This window comes from Chaetodon auriga, chromosome 19, assembly GCF_051107435.1.
Source record: "Chaetodon auriga isolate fChaAug3 chromosome 19, fChaAug3.hap1, whole genome shotgun sequence".
NCBI lineage: Eukaryota > Metazoa > Chordata > Actinopteri > Chaetodontiformes > Chaetodontidae > Chaetodon > Chaetodon auriga.
The window spans coordinates 17060239-17074673 of NC_135092.1; the positions used below are offsets into that span (position 1 = coordinate 17060239).

Consider the following 14435-nt stretch of genomic DNA (forward strand, 5'->3'; position numbering starts at 1 on the left):
ATACAGTCAAATCCAGGCTTGATAGATATTTTAGTTATTTTTTATCTTTACTGCCGCTAATGAAAGATGTGATGTGATCTGATACCAACAGGAAAATTTCAAAGTGAAATTCGAGGTCAATCCTAAACACATTCAGGAGATGATTCAGATCAACGTGACAGCGACAAGGTGGGAGAATCATCCCTTTATTTCCAGTTTGAAGCTGTTTGCCTAAAGATGATGCTGTTTCTGTTCGTGATCAAGTGCAAGTGGCTGAATTTGCACATTCATTTTACACACTGTGCTTTGAATTTGTTTTTATATCTCCCACAGTGACAGTGAGGAGCTGGCTTCTACCCTGGATGACAATGCGGTACAGATCTCCATCCCCGTGAAGTATGAAGCCGGACTCATATTCTCAGTGTGAGTAGCTGGACTTGTTACTGATCAGGTGTTCTGCGCAGCTAAAGCACCAGATGTTTCCCACAGGAGTTGGTGGAGACCAAGAAGAGAGCTAAAAGACAGTCATTATTGGACTTGCATCCATCAGTGGGATGCAAACATGTCACCAAATGAATGATGGTGTTGCTCTGTATCTGCTGCATGTCTAAACAGGCAACTGTTTGCTACACTTAAGTTTACCTACTGTATGTCAGTGTTGTATTTACAGCTTGCTGTGCTGCCCCTGAGTGGCCAAAAAAATCAATCAGAGCAGGTTTAATAAAGTCATTAGGGGATGGCTGATATAGCCTGTAAAGAGTCCTGCACAGATTTAACGCTGCACTTCTATAACAGCTAAAAACAGAACGGATTAAGATCGATACGATTCTTCTTCTTCTTTGTCAAAACTTTGGTTTCTTTGGTACCTGAACATCTGCCTGAAGCTCTGACCGAGAAGGACAAAATCTAATATGATCCTTATTAAAATGCGTCTTCTAGGCGGCCTGTGGACGAACACGTGGTGGTAAAAGAGGGTGAACAGTATGCCAGTATGTTCAATGAGACCAGGGCGATTGGAGAGGAGGTCAACATCAGCTACACGGTAACGTCTGCTGACAGATCGCATGCTGATTTGTTGGTATAAATGCAGAATGTGCAGCTGCATGCAGGTGTTTGTTAATCCAGACATGGTGCAGTAAAAACTCTTCTTCACTCGACCTCTCCATCTCACGTCTGCAGGTGGAGAAGTCAGGGGATATGGTGACTCCGTCCCTTGATCTTACAGTGACGTATCCTCACCTGTCTCCTCGGCAGAACAACTTACTGTACCTGACGCATGTCTCCACCAGCCCACAGGTATGCACACACACACACACACACACCTGTGTCTGTGAGAGTGTGTCTGAACAGACAGAGCCGTGTTCATATCTGCCCCTCCTTTTTCTGCAGGTAAAATGTGAGGCGTCAAGTTGGATCAACCCTCTTAAGATTAACCCAGAAGTTACGAATCCCAAACCCAAGAAAGAAACACTCAGTGTCTTCCTGCTGGTGAGTGATCTGAACTGCACTTATTACATCATTTAACCTGCAGTGTGGGACTTTTACATATCAATGAACGTCTGTTACATTCAAGCCACGTCCAAATGAGTTCACACCATGCTGATTAAGCCTATCACACCGGGTAAATCTCTGTATTTTGCAGTATGCCAGAGGTCTTAAACCTGGTGTCTGTGGTGATTTTGTCGCTCTGGTGCACCTGTAGAGATGCTTTTTACATCAACCAGCAACGACTGGTTTGCAAGGACTGAAGGGGGGAGCGACTGTAGCGTCAGCATCAACACCTCTCAGTGTGGGCTCCCATCTTACGGTGCATGTTTGATTTGTTCCACAGAGCTGTGAAAACCTCTACTGTGCATCGTTTAGCTGCTCCATCCCCGAGGCGGCCATCAGTCAGGTCAACGTCACGTTCAGAGTGTGGAAACCTACATTTATTGTGGTGGGTTCTTCAGTGACACACGGGGGCCTGTTTTTGGCTTATAGAGAACTGGGAGGCAGAGAGATAACAGATATCTGACTGACAGATCGACAGGAAAGCAAACGTTTAAAGGAGATTTATCTTCCAGGGGGAGTTTTCCAGTCTGTACATGTTGGTGAACGCCACGCTGGGGATCAGAAACACAGACCTGTTTGTACTGAGCAGCAGCGACAGGACCAGAAGTGTAAGTTGGAGAGTTTTGCTGTTGTCTTGTTTTGTCAGTGTGCTTTCATGTATATGTGCTTTATGTACCGTGTGTGTGTGTGTGTGCTAATCAGGTGAAGATCCAGGTTTCGAAGGAGACCTTAGGAGGAATCCCCATTTGGATCATCATCATCAGCATCCTGATAGGACTGCTGATCCTAGCACTCGTCATCTTCGCTCTCTGGAAGGTAACTGCAGAGTGTTTCAAATCTTCACATACCTTGAGACCAACTGTGGTTCAGCTTGTCTGCTGGACAGAGAAGAGGCTTCCCTGTTTCTCCCTGTTTCTAGTCTTGATGCTAAGCTAAGCTAACCTAACTAGCTGTAGCTTCATTTAATCGGCAGACTTGAGGGTAGTATTGATCTTCTCAGTAACTCTTAACAAGGCAGGGAATAAATATATTTCCCTAAATGTCCTTTACCGTGGACAGTGATTCAGGCTAACTGCATCAGAAGGAAGTTTTCTAACTGAGCTTTCTGCTCCTCCAGATGGGCTTCTTCAAGAGAAAATCCAGGGACTACGCAAAGGAGGACATGATGGACTGAGACATCCAGCAGCAAGCAGCTCTGTGGCCGACCGCTTCCAGAGCCACCGGGTCGCACAAAGAGACTTTTAAACAGGCAGTCGCACAGACGGAGGAGCCGCCGTAAGACCCGCAGACACCTCGGTGCTACGACACAGTGACCACCTGGAAAACACGACCGCCATCCACTGTTTCCCGTGCAGGCCTGGGTCAAATAATGATTGCAAATACTTCCCAACTCATATCCCTTTGATGAGCACTAGATGACAACACTGAGGTCTCACACACAGAGAGTGCTTCAACAGACACTTTGAATTGTACTAAGTTGCCGGCACTAGCTGTAAACCGTATGCGAAGTGTTTGCAAATACTATTTGTTCTGGGTCCGCTTCTTTCTTGCAGATATTTTACAGAATACATCAAGTCAGATTCAAGAAGAGGAGAGAGGAGGAGGAACCGTCACCTACCAGGCATCTGTCGGCAAAGTAGCGTATATCTGTGTTACATACAGAGGTTTTACAAAGCCCTCAGAGCTCCCATAGCTGCCCTCAAGCTTCAGAGGAGAAAAGTACTCAGGTTTTTCAGTATGAAGATCCAGTGTTGCCTAAGGCACCTCACACACCTTCTACGTCACGACAGCAACAATGTCCAAAGGTCTTTTCACTTGTGAGACGTACAATATGTGAACTTTACATGTGTTGGAGCAGTCTGTCTGATAGCCGAGACTCTTGTTTTAAAGCTCACATGCTTGGTTAGTTTTATGAGACACTGTACCGTTTAGCTTTTTTTTTTTTTTTTATAGCATTTTGTTTGCGTTTGGTATTTTTGCTGAATTTTAACAATATAACATGGCACATCCTTCCTTTTGAACTGTTGGCTCAAGACACTGACCTGAACACGAGGTTTATTTTAAGCAAAGGTTCAGTCTGTATGCGTTTATTTTTTTATGCTTTGAATCTCAGTTAACCAGCTCCAAATCCAAAAAATATCTCGTCCCAGCTCCGACGTTAAGTGTTTGTAATTAGTGTCAAAATGCAAACCTTTGACTGTACTGTAAATATAAGTAAATGCTCAAAAATGTAAAGCTTGTAAATGTACATAATCGTGTTTGCTACAATTCATGTAATTTAAGAGATTTTGTGATCAGTGGTCAGACGATGGTTTTGCTCAGGTGCTACAGGTGTCATGAACATTAACATTTGACATGTAAGAAAAGTATCTGGCCTGTCTCACGATTTCAAAGCTGATGCAAATATGTAAATAGTGTTATATTTTGATGAAAAAAATGAAAGTATAATTATTCTGTACTGAAAATACACACAAAGATGAGGGTTTGTATCCACTACTTTGGCTTTGTTTGATTGAAAGTGACGTTTCAAACCCGGTGAATGACTGTGTTTTAACGGCTTTAACATGACTGAGATGAGATATGACTGTAGCATAGTTTCATTTCAACCTTTTAATTAGCTTAACGGAAGGGAACAATTCTTCCAGCGTAGAAGTACATGTGTCACCGTTCACCAGCAGTTGCCATATAGTAAATGGGATTCATTGGTCGGCGGTTTGTAGCATCAGCAGGCTACAACGTGCACACAGAGCAGTAGCATAGCATAGGCTCAATGTCTCCCCATATGTGGTGCATAGTACCTTACAAAAGTTAATCTTTCAGGTTTTCTGTCTTGTTTGTGTTTCCAGAAGTTGCACAGCTACACCGTATATTGAAAGAGTTTATATTGTATATTGGGGAGACTGGGTTTGTGCCTCTTTCTCGACGGCGAGAAGAAGAAGAAGAGGCAGCTTTCGAATATGTAAACACTCCTCAGCTCTCACCCTCCACTGTTGACATGAAGCACATGTAATTAAGTGTATGTACAGAATGTGTAACTGTTCGTCATGTTAAGATTGTATGGCTACATCAGGCTTATGCACGAGGGTGGAGTCACGAGTCTCTCTTTGCTCAGTTGAGGTGTTCTGGGATCGGTTTCTCAGACGTTACCCTCCATCAGCTCTGGAGAAAGACGAAGGCACAAAGTGAGAGTTGTGAGCTCCAGTCCTTCCTTCTACACTGCTGTGAAGTCTTCATTGTAATGCACTGGTTTGTCAGACTGTACGCGTCCTCATCAGCACAGAAATGAACTGAATCTTATGTACAAAAAATAAAGACTTTTTACGAAAGGCCTGCTTGTCTGTGTGTCTCTCACTCATGACATAAACAGAGAAACTGATTTTTCTTTCTCAAAATAATAAGCCAACAGTGGGTATATCTGCTGAAACGATTAGTGTACTAATCAATTATCTGATCGCCAGAAAACAATGTTGATAACCGATTAATAATTTAAGTAATTCATGAAGTATGTGTTCACCACTTTAATGTTGCTGCTGGTAAAGGTGGAGGTAATTTTAATTACTTTCTGTACTGCAGGGTAGCTTGTAGATCAAAGTCTTAACCTAACATACAATAATCATCATTGTTTATTTGGTGATTTTATTTGTATTATTAATAAAGTAATCAAAGTAAATAAAGTTATCAAATCAACGTAGTGGAGTAAAAAACTAGCAAATTGCAACTGCAATGCATAGTATGAAGCAGCAGAAAATAAATAGTATAGTACAAGCACCTCAAAATTCTACTTCAACACAGTACCTGAGTAAAGGTACCTTTACTTTCCACTGAAACAAAAAAATTACATTTTACTGATAATACTTGGATAACAATGGACTATTAGCCTTCTTGTTTAAAGTATTTCAAAACTGTGTTATTGCTGCTTTTGTAAAGGATCAGACGCTCTTTGGAAACGTCTCATTGCTGGTATCGATACGTCCTGCGAGACAAAGAAAAGGGCTCCCCAACCCCAAATCCACTTTCCGGCCCGAGTGATTTCATGTAGGAGTGCGCCGCCTAGTGTTCACCCGCAACATTCAGCGATAGCGTTAACTGACACTCTGGGAGGGGAAGCAGAACAAACTGTAAGCTGCTGGCGGATCCATCTTGCTCGAAAAAGAGGCGAGGGTGAAGGCTTTTTCCAGTTTAGTATCTAAAAGACTGTATCGTTCCCCGTAACCGCACTGGGGAGCCCGAGGAGGGGCTGTGCCGCTGTTTGTAGGATGTCCCGACATGAGGGTGAGTTGATAAACAGGTCCACAGCGCCTTGGTTGGTGGCTACATTACCTGAGCAGCTAGCTCCCGAGCTAGCTCTGCTAACTTCTTATTCAAGTCAGGGGAGGGAGGAGGGGGGGTGCGTTTTTCGCGGCTGGTTTTCATGCTTGTCCCAACATACACATATTTGCTATAAGCAGCTTAGGTGTACACATATCGCTCGTCTATCCTAATTTGAGGCAGAGGGGTGTAACTTCTTTAACCTGTTCGCAATGATACGGCAACATTGCGGAGCTTAGCAGTTAGCCGTTGCTAGGTACTGCGTTACCCTACGTTAGCTAAGGCTAGCGAGCAGGCTAATGTATGCTAACATAAGGAGCTGTTGGTGTAGCTGCGACTTAATGTTGCTTACAGTAGCGCTCATAGCCTCATTAGTTAAACACTGATATACTGTAACATAGCTGCTACAATTATTTGGTTAAATTTTAGGTTACGTGTTAATGTAAGAGCCCATAGCGCTAATGTTAGCGCCATACTGTCCCGTCTGGTCACAAAACCTAATGTTGATACCGAATGCACTGTCATCAAGAAGAAGACTGAAAGTCTGAGGCCTCTGACCATGAACCAGTCACTAAGTTAGCTAGCTGGCAGGCTACTAGCTAGCTAAGGTTAATTTACGGCATGTTTTCCAGCAAACCAGATGGTGGTGTACATTTGGCTCACTTCAGTGACCACATAACGTTAGTTTTAACAGGCCAGACAGGAGGTTAACCTGTTTAATTAGAGTTCCTTAGAAGTTACTATGGAGTGCTATAATGCAAACATGAGCACAATACAGTTAGATAACCCCAGGGGCCAAGGGGCCTGCTTAAACAACTTGTTTTACTTTGTTTGAAGTAGGACAACAAAGGTAAGTTGTTAAATTGTCGGTAGTGGACAGGCAGGTCTTTGAGATGAAGACACTCTGATTTTACAGGGACTCAAAATTCCTTGTGTAAGTGGATTGTAAGTTCACATGAGTAAGGCACACAGTTTATTATACCACTTAGGCGGTACTAATAACTCAATCTTTTCTCAACACCAACAGCTGATAACTGCATATTGCCTGCAGATTTGTTTGTTCAGGCCTGGGTTTGGTTAAATTGTGCAAATTTTCTCTTTGAATTTTGAAGCTTTTTCTTACAAGACATCAGATCAGTCTCAACAAAGAAAATTCCTGTAATACTTGCCCACCTACTATGAAAAGTTTACCAAATAAGGTGTTTTCCCTTCAAAGTGAGTGAAATGCCAGTGAGTCAGGAGTTGGAATATTGTGTATAATGATAATGGTGATGTCTCATAGAAAATAACTGGTTGTGCCTGCAGAGCTATAAGCCAGTGCTTGAATAGTTCTTCAGAGTAATCATGTTGTAAAGAGTGGACAAGCAGAAAGATGCAATAATACTTGATCTGATGATTTGCAGTAATAGTAATAATAAAAGTAATAATCTATGTGGAGAATATAGAAATGACTGACATTATGCCTGATGCTGTGTTTGGCTCCACTCTGCTTTCTCTCTTTTTTGCCAGTTTGGTTCATGCAGTTGTAGAAATGTACCAAAAGCAAAAAGCTATCTGAAAATGCGTGGACAGTGTAAATAAGTAGTGTAAACGAGAAACAGAAAGCTGTAATGAAAAGCTTTCAGATGCGTCATGTGTTTGAGTCGTGCCTTTGAGACCTTGCTTGTGAAGTTCACTGGAATGCCAAAGTTCTTCACTGCTGGCACTTGTGGGTTGGTGCCACTCCAAAACACATGCTCATGTAAGTGAGACTGGCCTACAGATAGAGATTGCTCTGTCACAGTCAGCCTTGCAGACGCGGTTATAAGGAATTTGGGACTTTATTGTCAAGCCCACTTGTTTGACTTGATCTTCTTCTTTTCTCTTTCGCAGGTGTGAGCTGTGATGCATGTTTAAAAGGGAACTTTAGAGGAAGACGGTTCAAGTGTTTAATTTGCTACGACTACGACCTGTGTGCATCGTGCTACGAGAGCGGAGCTACAACAACAAGACACACCACAGAGCACCCCATGCAGTGTATATTAACCAGGGTAGATTATGGTAAGGACCTTTCTGAACGCCCAGAGAGAAACTTTCACACAAATGAATCATACCTGTGTCACGCCAGGGCTATTATATTTTATGACTTTACTGTAGCCACAGTGTAATTACAACTCATTCAACATGTTTGCAGCCATAATGAATGTAATTTATTGAGTGTACTTTTGTACAGAGGGTCCTGTATTTGCATTCCTAATTAAAATATTGATTGACATTGACCACTGCTCTGTTTACTGCGTTCTTACAGACCTGTATTATGGAGGTGACACATTTTCAGTAGAGCAACCCCAGTCATTCACCTGTCCTTACTGTGGCAAGATGGGCTTCACAGAGACGTCCCTACAGGAGCATGTCACCTCAGAACATGCAGAGACTTCCACAGAGGTGGTGAGTACATTGTACACATTAAGGGATCATCGCATACATGTACAGACTTTAACTTTATGTATCAGTCATCAGTAATGTCCACAGTGTTTTCAAATGTTGTATTTGGTGCTGTACGCAGCTCCTCAGACTAGTATACTTCCAATGATGTACTGTACATTGGAGTCATTAGATAGAGGGATAGTTTTTTTGGTTAACTCTCTCTGCTGGCATCACTACAGTTCAGTCTGCTTTGCTGTTGAGCGCTCTGCATTTCAGGCAGTTAAAATGACTTCCCAGAATGTACAAGCAGAAGACATTTATGGATTGCTTGTTGTCAGAGCAGGATTTCCCCGAATGTTGTCCACTGTTGGGTAAACTGAGCAAAGCGAGGCAGAGGGTCAGGCTGCTGCTGACAGTGCTAACACCTGCCTGGCTGGCTAGCAAGTAGTCTTTTGGACAGCAGCAGCTCCGCTAGCAGTGATGGGGAAAAAGTGGCCCTTGTAGCCTGCAGGTAGAGCCAACTATTTGTATTTGTGCTCCAGTTGACCACCTGTGCCAAATCAAACCAAGTCACTACAGTGCAGACAATGCTGGATTCTGGTGCTGATCCCACAGCAGAGGGATTGATGCTGTGTAAAAGTGAGGGGCTTTGATGGTAAAGACAGGAATTATTTCATACTTTTTTACAAAGTCCATGAAAGACCAAAATCAGCAATGAGTTACTCCATCTCTCAATACTTCAGTGCTTCCCAGACCTGTCTGTGCGGTCAGTCCAAAGGCCATGTTCCTACTGAGAATATATGTTTAAAAACTGCCCATAAATATGTAGTTTTGTGTTTTACAACTGCCAAGTGATTTCCTAAAATCGGTGGAGTAATACACACTATGCTAATGAGCATTTACAGCAGCAGGATGGTGTATGTGGGATTGACTCAAAATAAAGTACAGTGGCTGTGTTCATCGTAATGAAGACACATGTCACCCAGTGCAACAATGTGGCTCATTCATGTGTTTTTAGTAGTTTTTAGACAACAATGGAGCACTATGGCACAGACAATACATGTCAGTAGAATCAGCTGATTGTTGGTTTTGGTCTTTTCATGAGACTCAGTAACAATAAGGAAAATCTTGTCTTTTAGATCATCTTAATAGATGAACCAAAAATGAAAGAAACATGACGAGTTAGAGAGGAAGTGTTTCTGTAACCTGTTGCTGTGTTTGTATTTGGCAGTTAATGTACAGATTGTAATTTACTGCGGTGAAAATTGAGAATTGGATCCACAGTAGACGCTGGTGTGTATGTGCTGTGATACAAGCTCTGTGAGCAAGAGAACGTGATATCTAGTAATTGTCTTAATGGACTCATTTGTGGCAAAATGTTCTGTATGAACTAGAGGTTGACTGATTAATTGGTTTGGCCGATTAAACGGCATCGCTGGGATGTTATTTACAAACTGTCCTTACCAGAGGAACTTGGCTTTGATAGTGGCTGGTGGCTGCACAGCCTCCACTGGTCACGCTGGGATGTACATCATCATTTTCAATGAACGTTGAGGTAATCTCATGGAGTGCCAGAGATAATTTATATTTAGACTAAATTTATTTATATAACAGTGTTACTTGTAAGTTATGAGCATGATAAGGTTGTTTGTTATAGTATTAGTGATGCATTAGGCTGAAGATAACTGCTGCTCTGGCAGAAGCATGCTGTCTGTCCTTTGGTGGTGTAATGCTGGTTACTATTAGGTACAGGCACAACTCAAAAGAGTGCATTGAAAGTTCAGTATGAGCAAAAGCAATTTAGCAGTCTTAGCTTTGGAGAGCTAGGTGGGTCCACTTTGAGGCTGTAGTATCCAACCTCAAAATTATTAGGTCAATCAATTAATCGTCCAACTGTTGAAGCTCTGGTTTGATTTCACCTTGTCGAGTGTTGCCCTGCTCGGTTTATATGTATGTGATGTCCATTTCAGAGGTTCTGATACTACTAACTACACACAGGAGACCAGGGGCTGTGCCTCTTTAAGGAATCCTTGAGTCAGAATTGCTCAGTCAGTAAAAATGTCCTCTTTGTCTCATGTGCAATCTGTCCCCATTGTGAGCGACAATGTTATAGAAGCCTAATGCTGAATCAGGGGCATCCTCTTTAAATTGACTGTATCGTGTATTTTGTTGACAGTCCTGTAATCCAAACTTTTCAGGAGTGTGTACAGTCACTGCTCTCAGGCTGCCACCTGGTACGATGCTGCCTGCTAACAAAATTTGGTGTCAAGGTCAATCTTGACTTTAAAAATGGTGCCAATGAACATTCACCTCAAACAGAAACCCGTCTCTCTCTCTCTTATTTCAGATTTGTCCAATTTGTGCTGCCTTGCCAGGAGGAGACCCTAACCACGTCACAGATGACTTCACAGCTCACCTCACACTTGAACACAGGGCGCCAAGAGATTTAATATCCTTTCTGCGTCCCAACACTTTAGTGTCTGCACAAAGATGTGTTTATGTTTAATGTTTAAATGTGCAAAAAAATATCGATAGCATACGTTGCGTCGCATTACTGCATTTAACCTTAACAGCTCCCTTCACGATGAGTCCAGCAGTGTTCGACATGTACGCAGGATGTTCCACCCTGGACGAGGACTGGGTGGTCCCAGAGCACGGCGGACAAATATGCACTTTACTAGCGGCTCCACAGGAGGACTTTCATCCTCCTCATCACAGAGCTCCACTTACACCCCCAGTAACAGAGAAGCTATGGACCCAATCGCAGGTGAGAATCAGGTCAAGGTTAAACCCCTCCCATAGGTGCCTCACAAAGTTCCACCAGAACCAGACGGGAAGAACTGGATCTCTCACTAGTATGACAGTAACTTTATATTGTTCTCATGGAGTTCCTTTAGTCTTTCTCGTCCTACAGGTATCTCGTGTGTTGTCTTTTGAAATCATGACTTATTTAGGAACAGCCGACAGTGAAGCCTGTTCTTGTTGTCTCTCCTGCAGAGTTGTTGTCTCAGCTGTCAGGCGTGCGGCGTGCGGCGGGGGGGCAGATAAACTCGTCAGGGCCTTCAGCATCCCAGCTCCAGCAGCTCCAGATGCAGCTGCAGTTGGAGCGGCAGCAGGCTCAGGCGGCGCGACAGCAAGTGGAGACGGGCCGCCACGCGACACGACGCAGCAACAACCCGGGCAACACTGGCACCACCATCCCTCCACCCAGCACAGCAACTGCCAACACTGCCACTGTGGGCGAGAGCAACCCCTCATCCTCGTCCCACAACTCCCAGTTCCTATTAGCACGGTGAGTGTGGGTTTTACAGTTCGCATCGCAACACTTAGTGAGCACAACTGATGATGATGTTGATGTTAATGGATTTTGCACATCTATGATCAATGCATTGTTTATGTAAGCTAATGTACTCTAATATTTTTAAATTCTGCCCAAACTCTGTTGATGTGGCGATATTCTGTATTTTTGTTATTGTCAAGAAAGACCAAAACCAGCTATTCGTCCAGTCAGCACTGAGTAAGTTCCAGCTTCTCTCTTTCAGTCCCAAGCTCATTGGTTCCTACTTAAAAACAGGCCGTGAATTTGCAGTAAATTTAACTGAACGGTTGAAAATGGAGCGTTCTTTGGGGACTATTTTCAGCTGTGGATTTGGTGCATTAGAGAGTATTTACTGTAACAGGACGGTGTTTGTGGGATTGAGTTGAAATAAACTCCAGTGTCTGTGTTCATCATAATGAAGCAACATGTCGGCCAGTAAAACTCTGTGGCTCACTAATGTGTTTTTAATAGTCTGTGGACAACAGAGGCACATGCCACAGAGGAGTAAACCACCAGGCTGCTCACACACAGCTCTTGTCAGCAGGATGAATTCATTATTGGTTTTGGTCTTTTCATTGACAAGAAAGATGAAGACATTCACCAGCTCTATCCTTCAAAGTGACATGTGTAAACACGTTTTCAGGCATTGGAGCTGATCTTTAATTTCAGAAAACAATGTAATGACGGTTTTCTGTGGCTAGCAGGAGGTCAAAAGCTGAAGCCAATATGGGAGCTTGGACGACGTTCATAGTTGTATTGACGATATAATTAGCTGTTCCTCTGCTCTCTTCATAAGTTTCCATCTTGGAGGACTCCTGTTCCCACAGTGCTGAAGTTTTGTTGGGTTGTATAATGAACTGTGTCAGCAAACAGGCTCATCTGGTCGTCGTTTCCCCCGACATCCCCCTCAGGGTCGGACGTTAACGCAGGAAACTGACCCGCTCACATTCCGCCTGTGCCTTTGCATTTAGAAAGAAAGCATCTTAACCGAAGCGGCGTGTCATCTGAATGTATTCAAATTCAATGTTTGCTTCTTCCCCTCCAGGTTGAATGAACCTAAGATGTCCGAAGCGGAGCGTCAGTTTCTGGAAGGAGAGCGCGCAGACCGCAGCCTGTTCGTCCAGGAGCTGCTCCTGTCCACGCTGATGCACGAGGAGAGCTCCTCCTCCGACGAGGACGAGCGCCGAGACTTCGGCGACTTCGGAGCCATGGGCTGCGTGGATATCATGCCTTTAGATGTGGCGCTGGAGAACCTCCAGCTTAGAGAGAGCAGCTCTACGGGGAAGGAGCCTCCGCCGCCTCCTCTTTGATGTCCGAGCATCGAGCAGACTGTGTCCTCTCTGCTGCAGCTGTCAGTGATGGGCAGCAAACAGCGGCAGTCCTCCCCGGCCTCTCCCTCCCTCCTCCCTCCTCTATTTTCTGAGTTTGTTTTTCGGTGATTGTAATTTCAGGCCCGTCACCATTTTTGTTACATTGTAAACAAAAATAAATGAGAGCAAGTGGGATAAGTGTGCGAGTGCGCAATAGCAACTGAGTGAGCGAGCGAAAGAAGAGAAATATATAAATATATATAAAATATATATGAAGTTGATAATCAATCCACATAACTTTTCTTTATCAGGTAAATGTTGCAGGCAGCTGTGGCAGACCTTTGCTTCCTGTGACATGCAAATGGCTCTCCGTATAAATACTCCACATTCAAAAGTCAAGAGGGCGCAGGCTCCTCTGGTGAAGCTGCTGTGTGTGTTTATGACTATTAATAAATAAAAAGTGCTTGGATGGGTTACCATAACTACTGCATGCAGTTATTTGCAGCGTGCATGACTTTTAATGACCTTGTCATTAAAGCCTTTTTTTTAAAATATCCCAAAGCTTTCAACTGTTTTTAAATGGTTACTCCAAACACGGTTAAGCGTTGAAAACTGAGTAGTTTACCAAACTGACATGCAGAAATTTAACTAACAATGTACTTTGTTAGGTTTTCTTTGAGTGAGTGTGTGTCTTGAGGAGGAAAGGATTGGCTTCGGCAGTAGCTTCGGAAGAAACGCCGCACTTCTCTGAACGCGTCGACGGCTGCGCTCACAGCGGCGGAGCGGCGGCCTCGTTCGTCCGACGAATACTAGGAACGGCAAGTTTTTCCTAGATGTTGATGTTTAGTGATAAGCTGTTTAGGCACAGTATACTTCATGATTTCTAGATAAGTACAGACGCCCAATCACAGTAAGTCTATTGCTCGTTCACACTGGTTTCTGGCATTCACTCTGCTCGTGTACAGGCCGGGCGTCAGACCACATGCTTTAGGTGGCTTGTATGATTTTCTTTGCAGGGTTGCAGCAGCTTGAGACTTTCCACACTGCAGTTCTTTTTCTGTTTTTCTTTTTTTTTTCTGCTAAGGTTAGCACTTTCTATTTATTCATGTTTGTTTTCTGATTCTTCTGAGCCTTGATATGAACCATGCCACCTTCATGCCTATACTATGACCCTCTATGTAAAATACAATGAGATGTATATTGACTTTGTGCGTTAACTTTCATAATGGTTCTAAGACATGGGCAGACATTTTTTTTAAATGTAAATTTAGAATATAATAAATACAAACTGCGCACAGCTTTTGATGAAACCAAGAGGCCGTCACGCTCTTGCACCTTGTGTTGTTGTGTTTGCACACATGTTTGTGTTCAGCTGGCACGATTTCCTCAACGTGTCTGCTTGAAGAGGACGGGAACATCTGCAACTGTTCAGCCTCCAACACTTTAACCCCCCCCCCCCTTTTTTTTTTTAGCATTTATAGGTATATAAACATTGAATAAATGGGTTAAAACACACTACAATGTAATTGTAAGCACATGTAAATGTTTATTAATGTATTTGT

The 14435-nt window shown here is 43.3% G+C and overlaps 2 protein-coding genes across 3 annotated transcripts in view; both read left to right on the top strand.

The window, feature by feature from the left end:
- itga1 (integrin, alpha 1) overlaps positions 1-4859 on the top strand; it is a 45222-nt gene extending 40363 nt beyond the window's left edge. For both annotated transcript variants that reach the window (XM_076758900.1, XM_076758901.1), the window contains exons 22-30: positions 92-168; positions 313-402; positions 919-1021; positions 1159-1275; positions 1369-1467; positions 1811-1915; positions 2043-2138; positions 2233-2346; positions 2648-4859. In XM_076758900.1, coding sequence (XP_076615015.1) covers positions 92-168; positions 313-402; positions 919-1021; positions 1159-1275; positions 1369-1467; positions 1811-1915; positions 2043-2138; positions 2233-2346; positions 2648-2704 — 858 coding nt within the window. In that variant the 3' untranslated portion in view covers positions 2705-4859. The remainder of the gene's footprint in view (positions 1-91; positions 169-312; positions 403-918; positions 1022-1158; positions 1276-1368; positions 1468-1810; positions 1916-2042; positions 2139-2232; positions 2347-2647) is intronic.
- Positions 4860-5583: 724 nt separating this feature from the next.
- On the top strand, positions 5584-14189 carry kcmf1 (potassium channel modulatory factor 1). The gene is made up of 7 exons (XM_076758981.1): positions 5584-5802; positions 7711-7878; positions 8126-8265; positions 10592-10693; positions 10828-11011; positions 11242-11536; positions 12609-14189. The coding sequence occupies exons 1-7, from the start codon at positions 5787-5789 to the stop codon at positions 12871-12873; spliced, it is 1170 nt and encodes a 389-aa protein (XP_076615096.1). The 5' UTR covers positions 5584-5786; the 3' UTR covers positions 12874-14189.
- Positions 14190-14435: the final 246 nt, after the last annotated feature.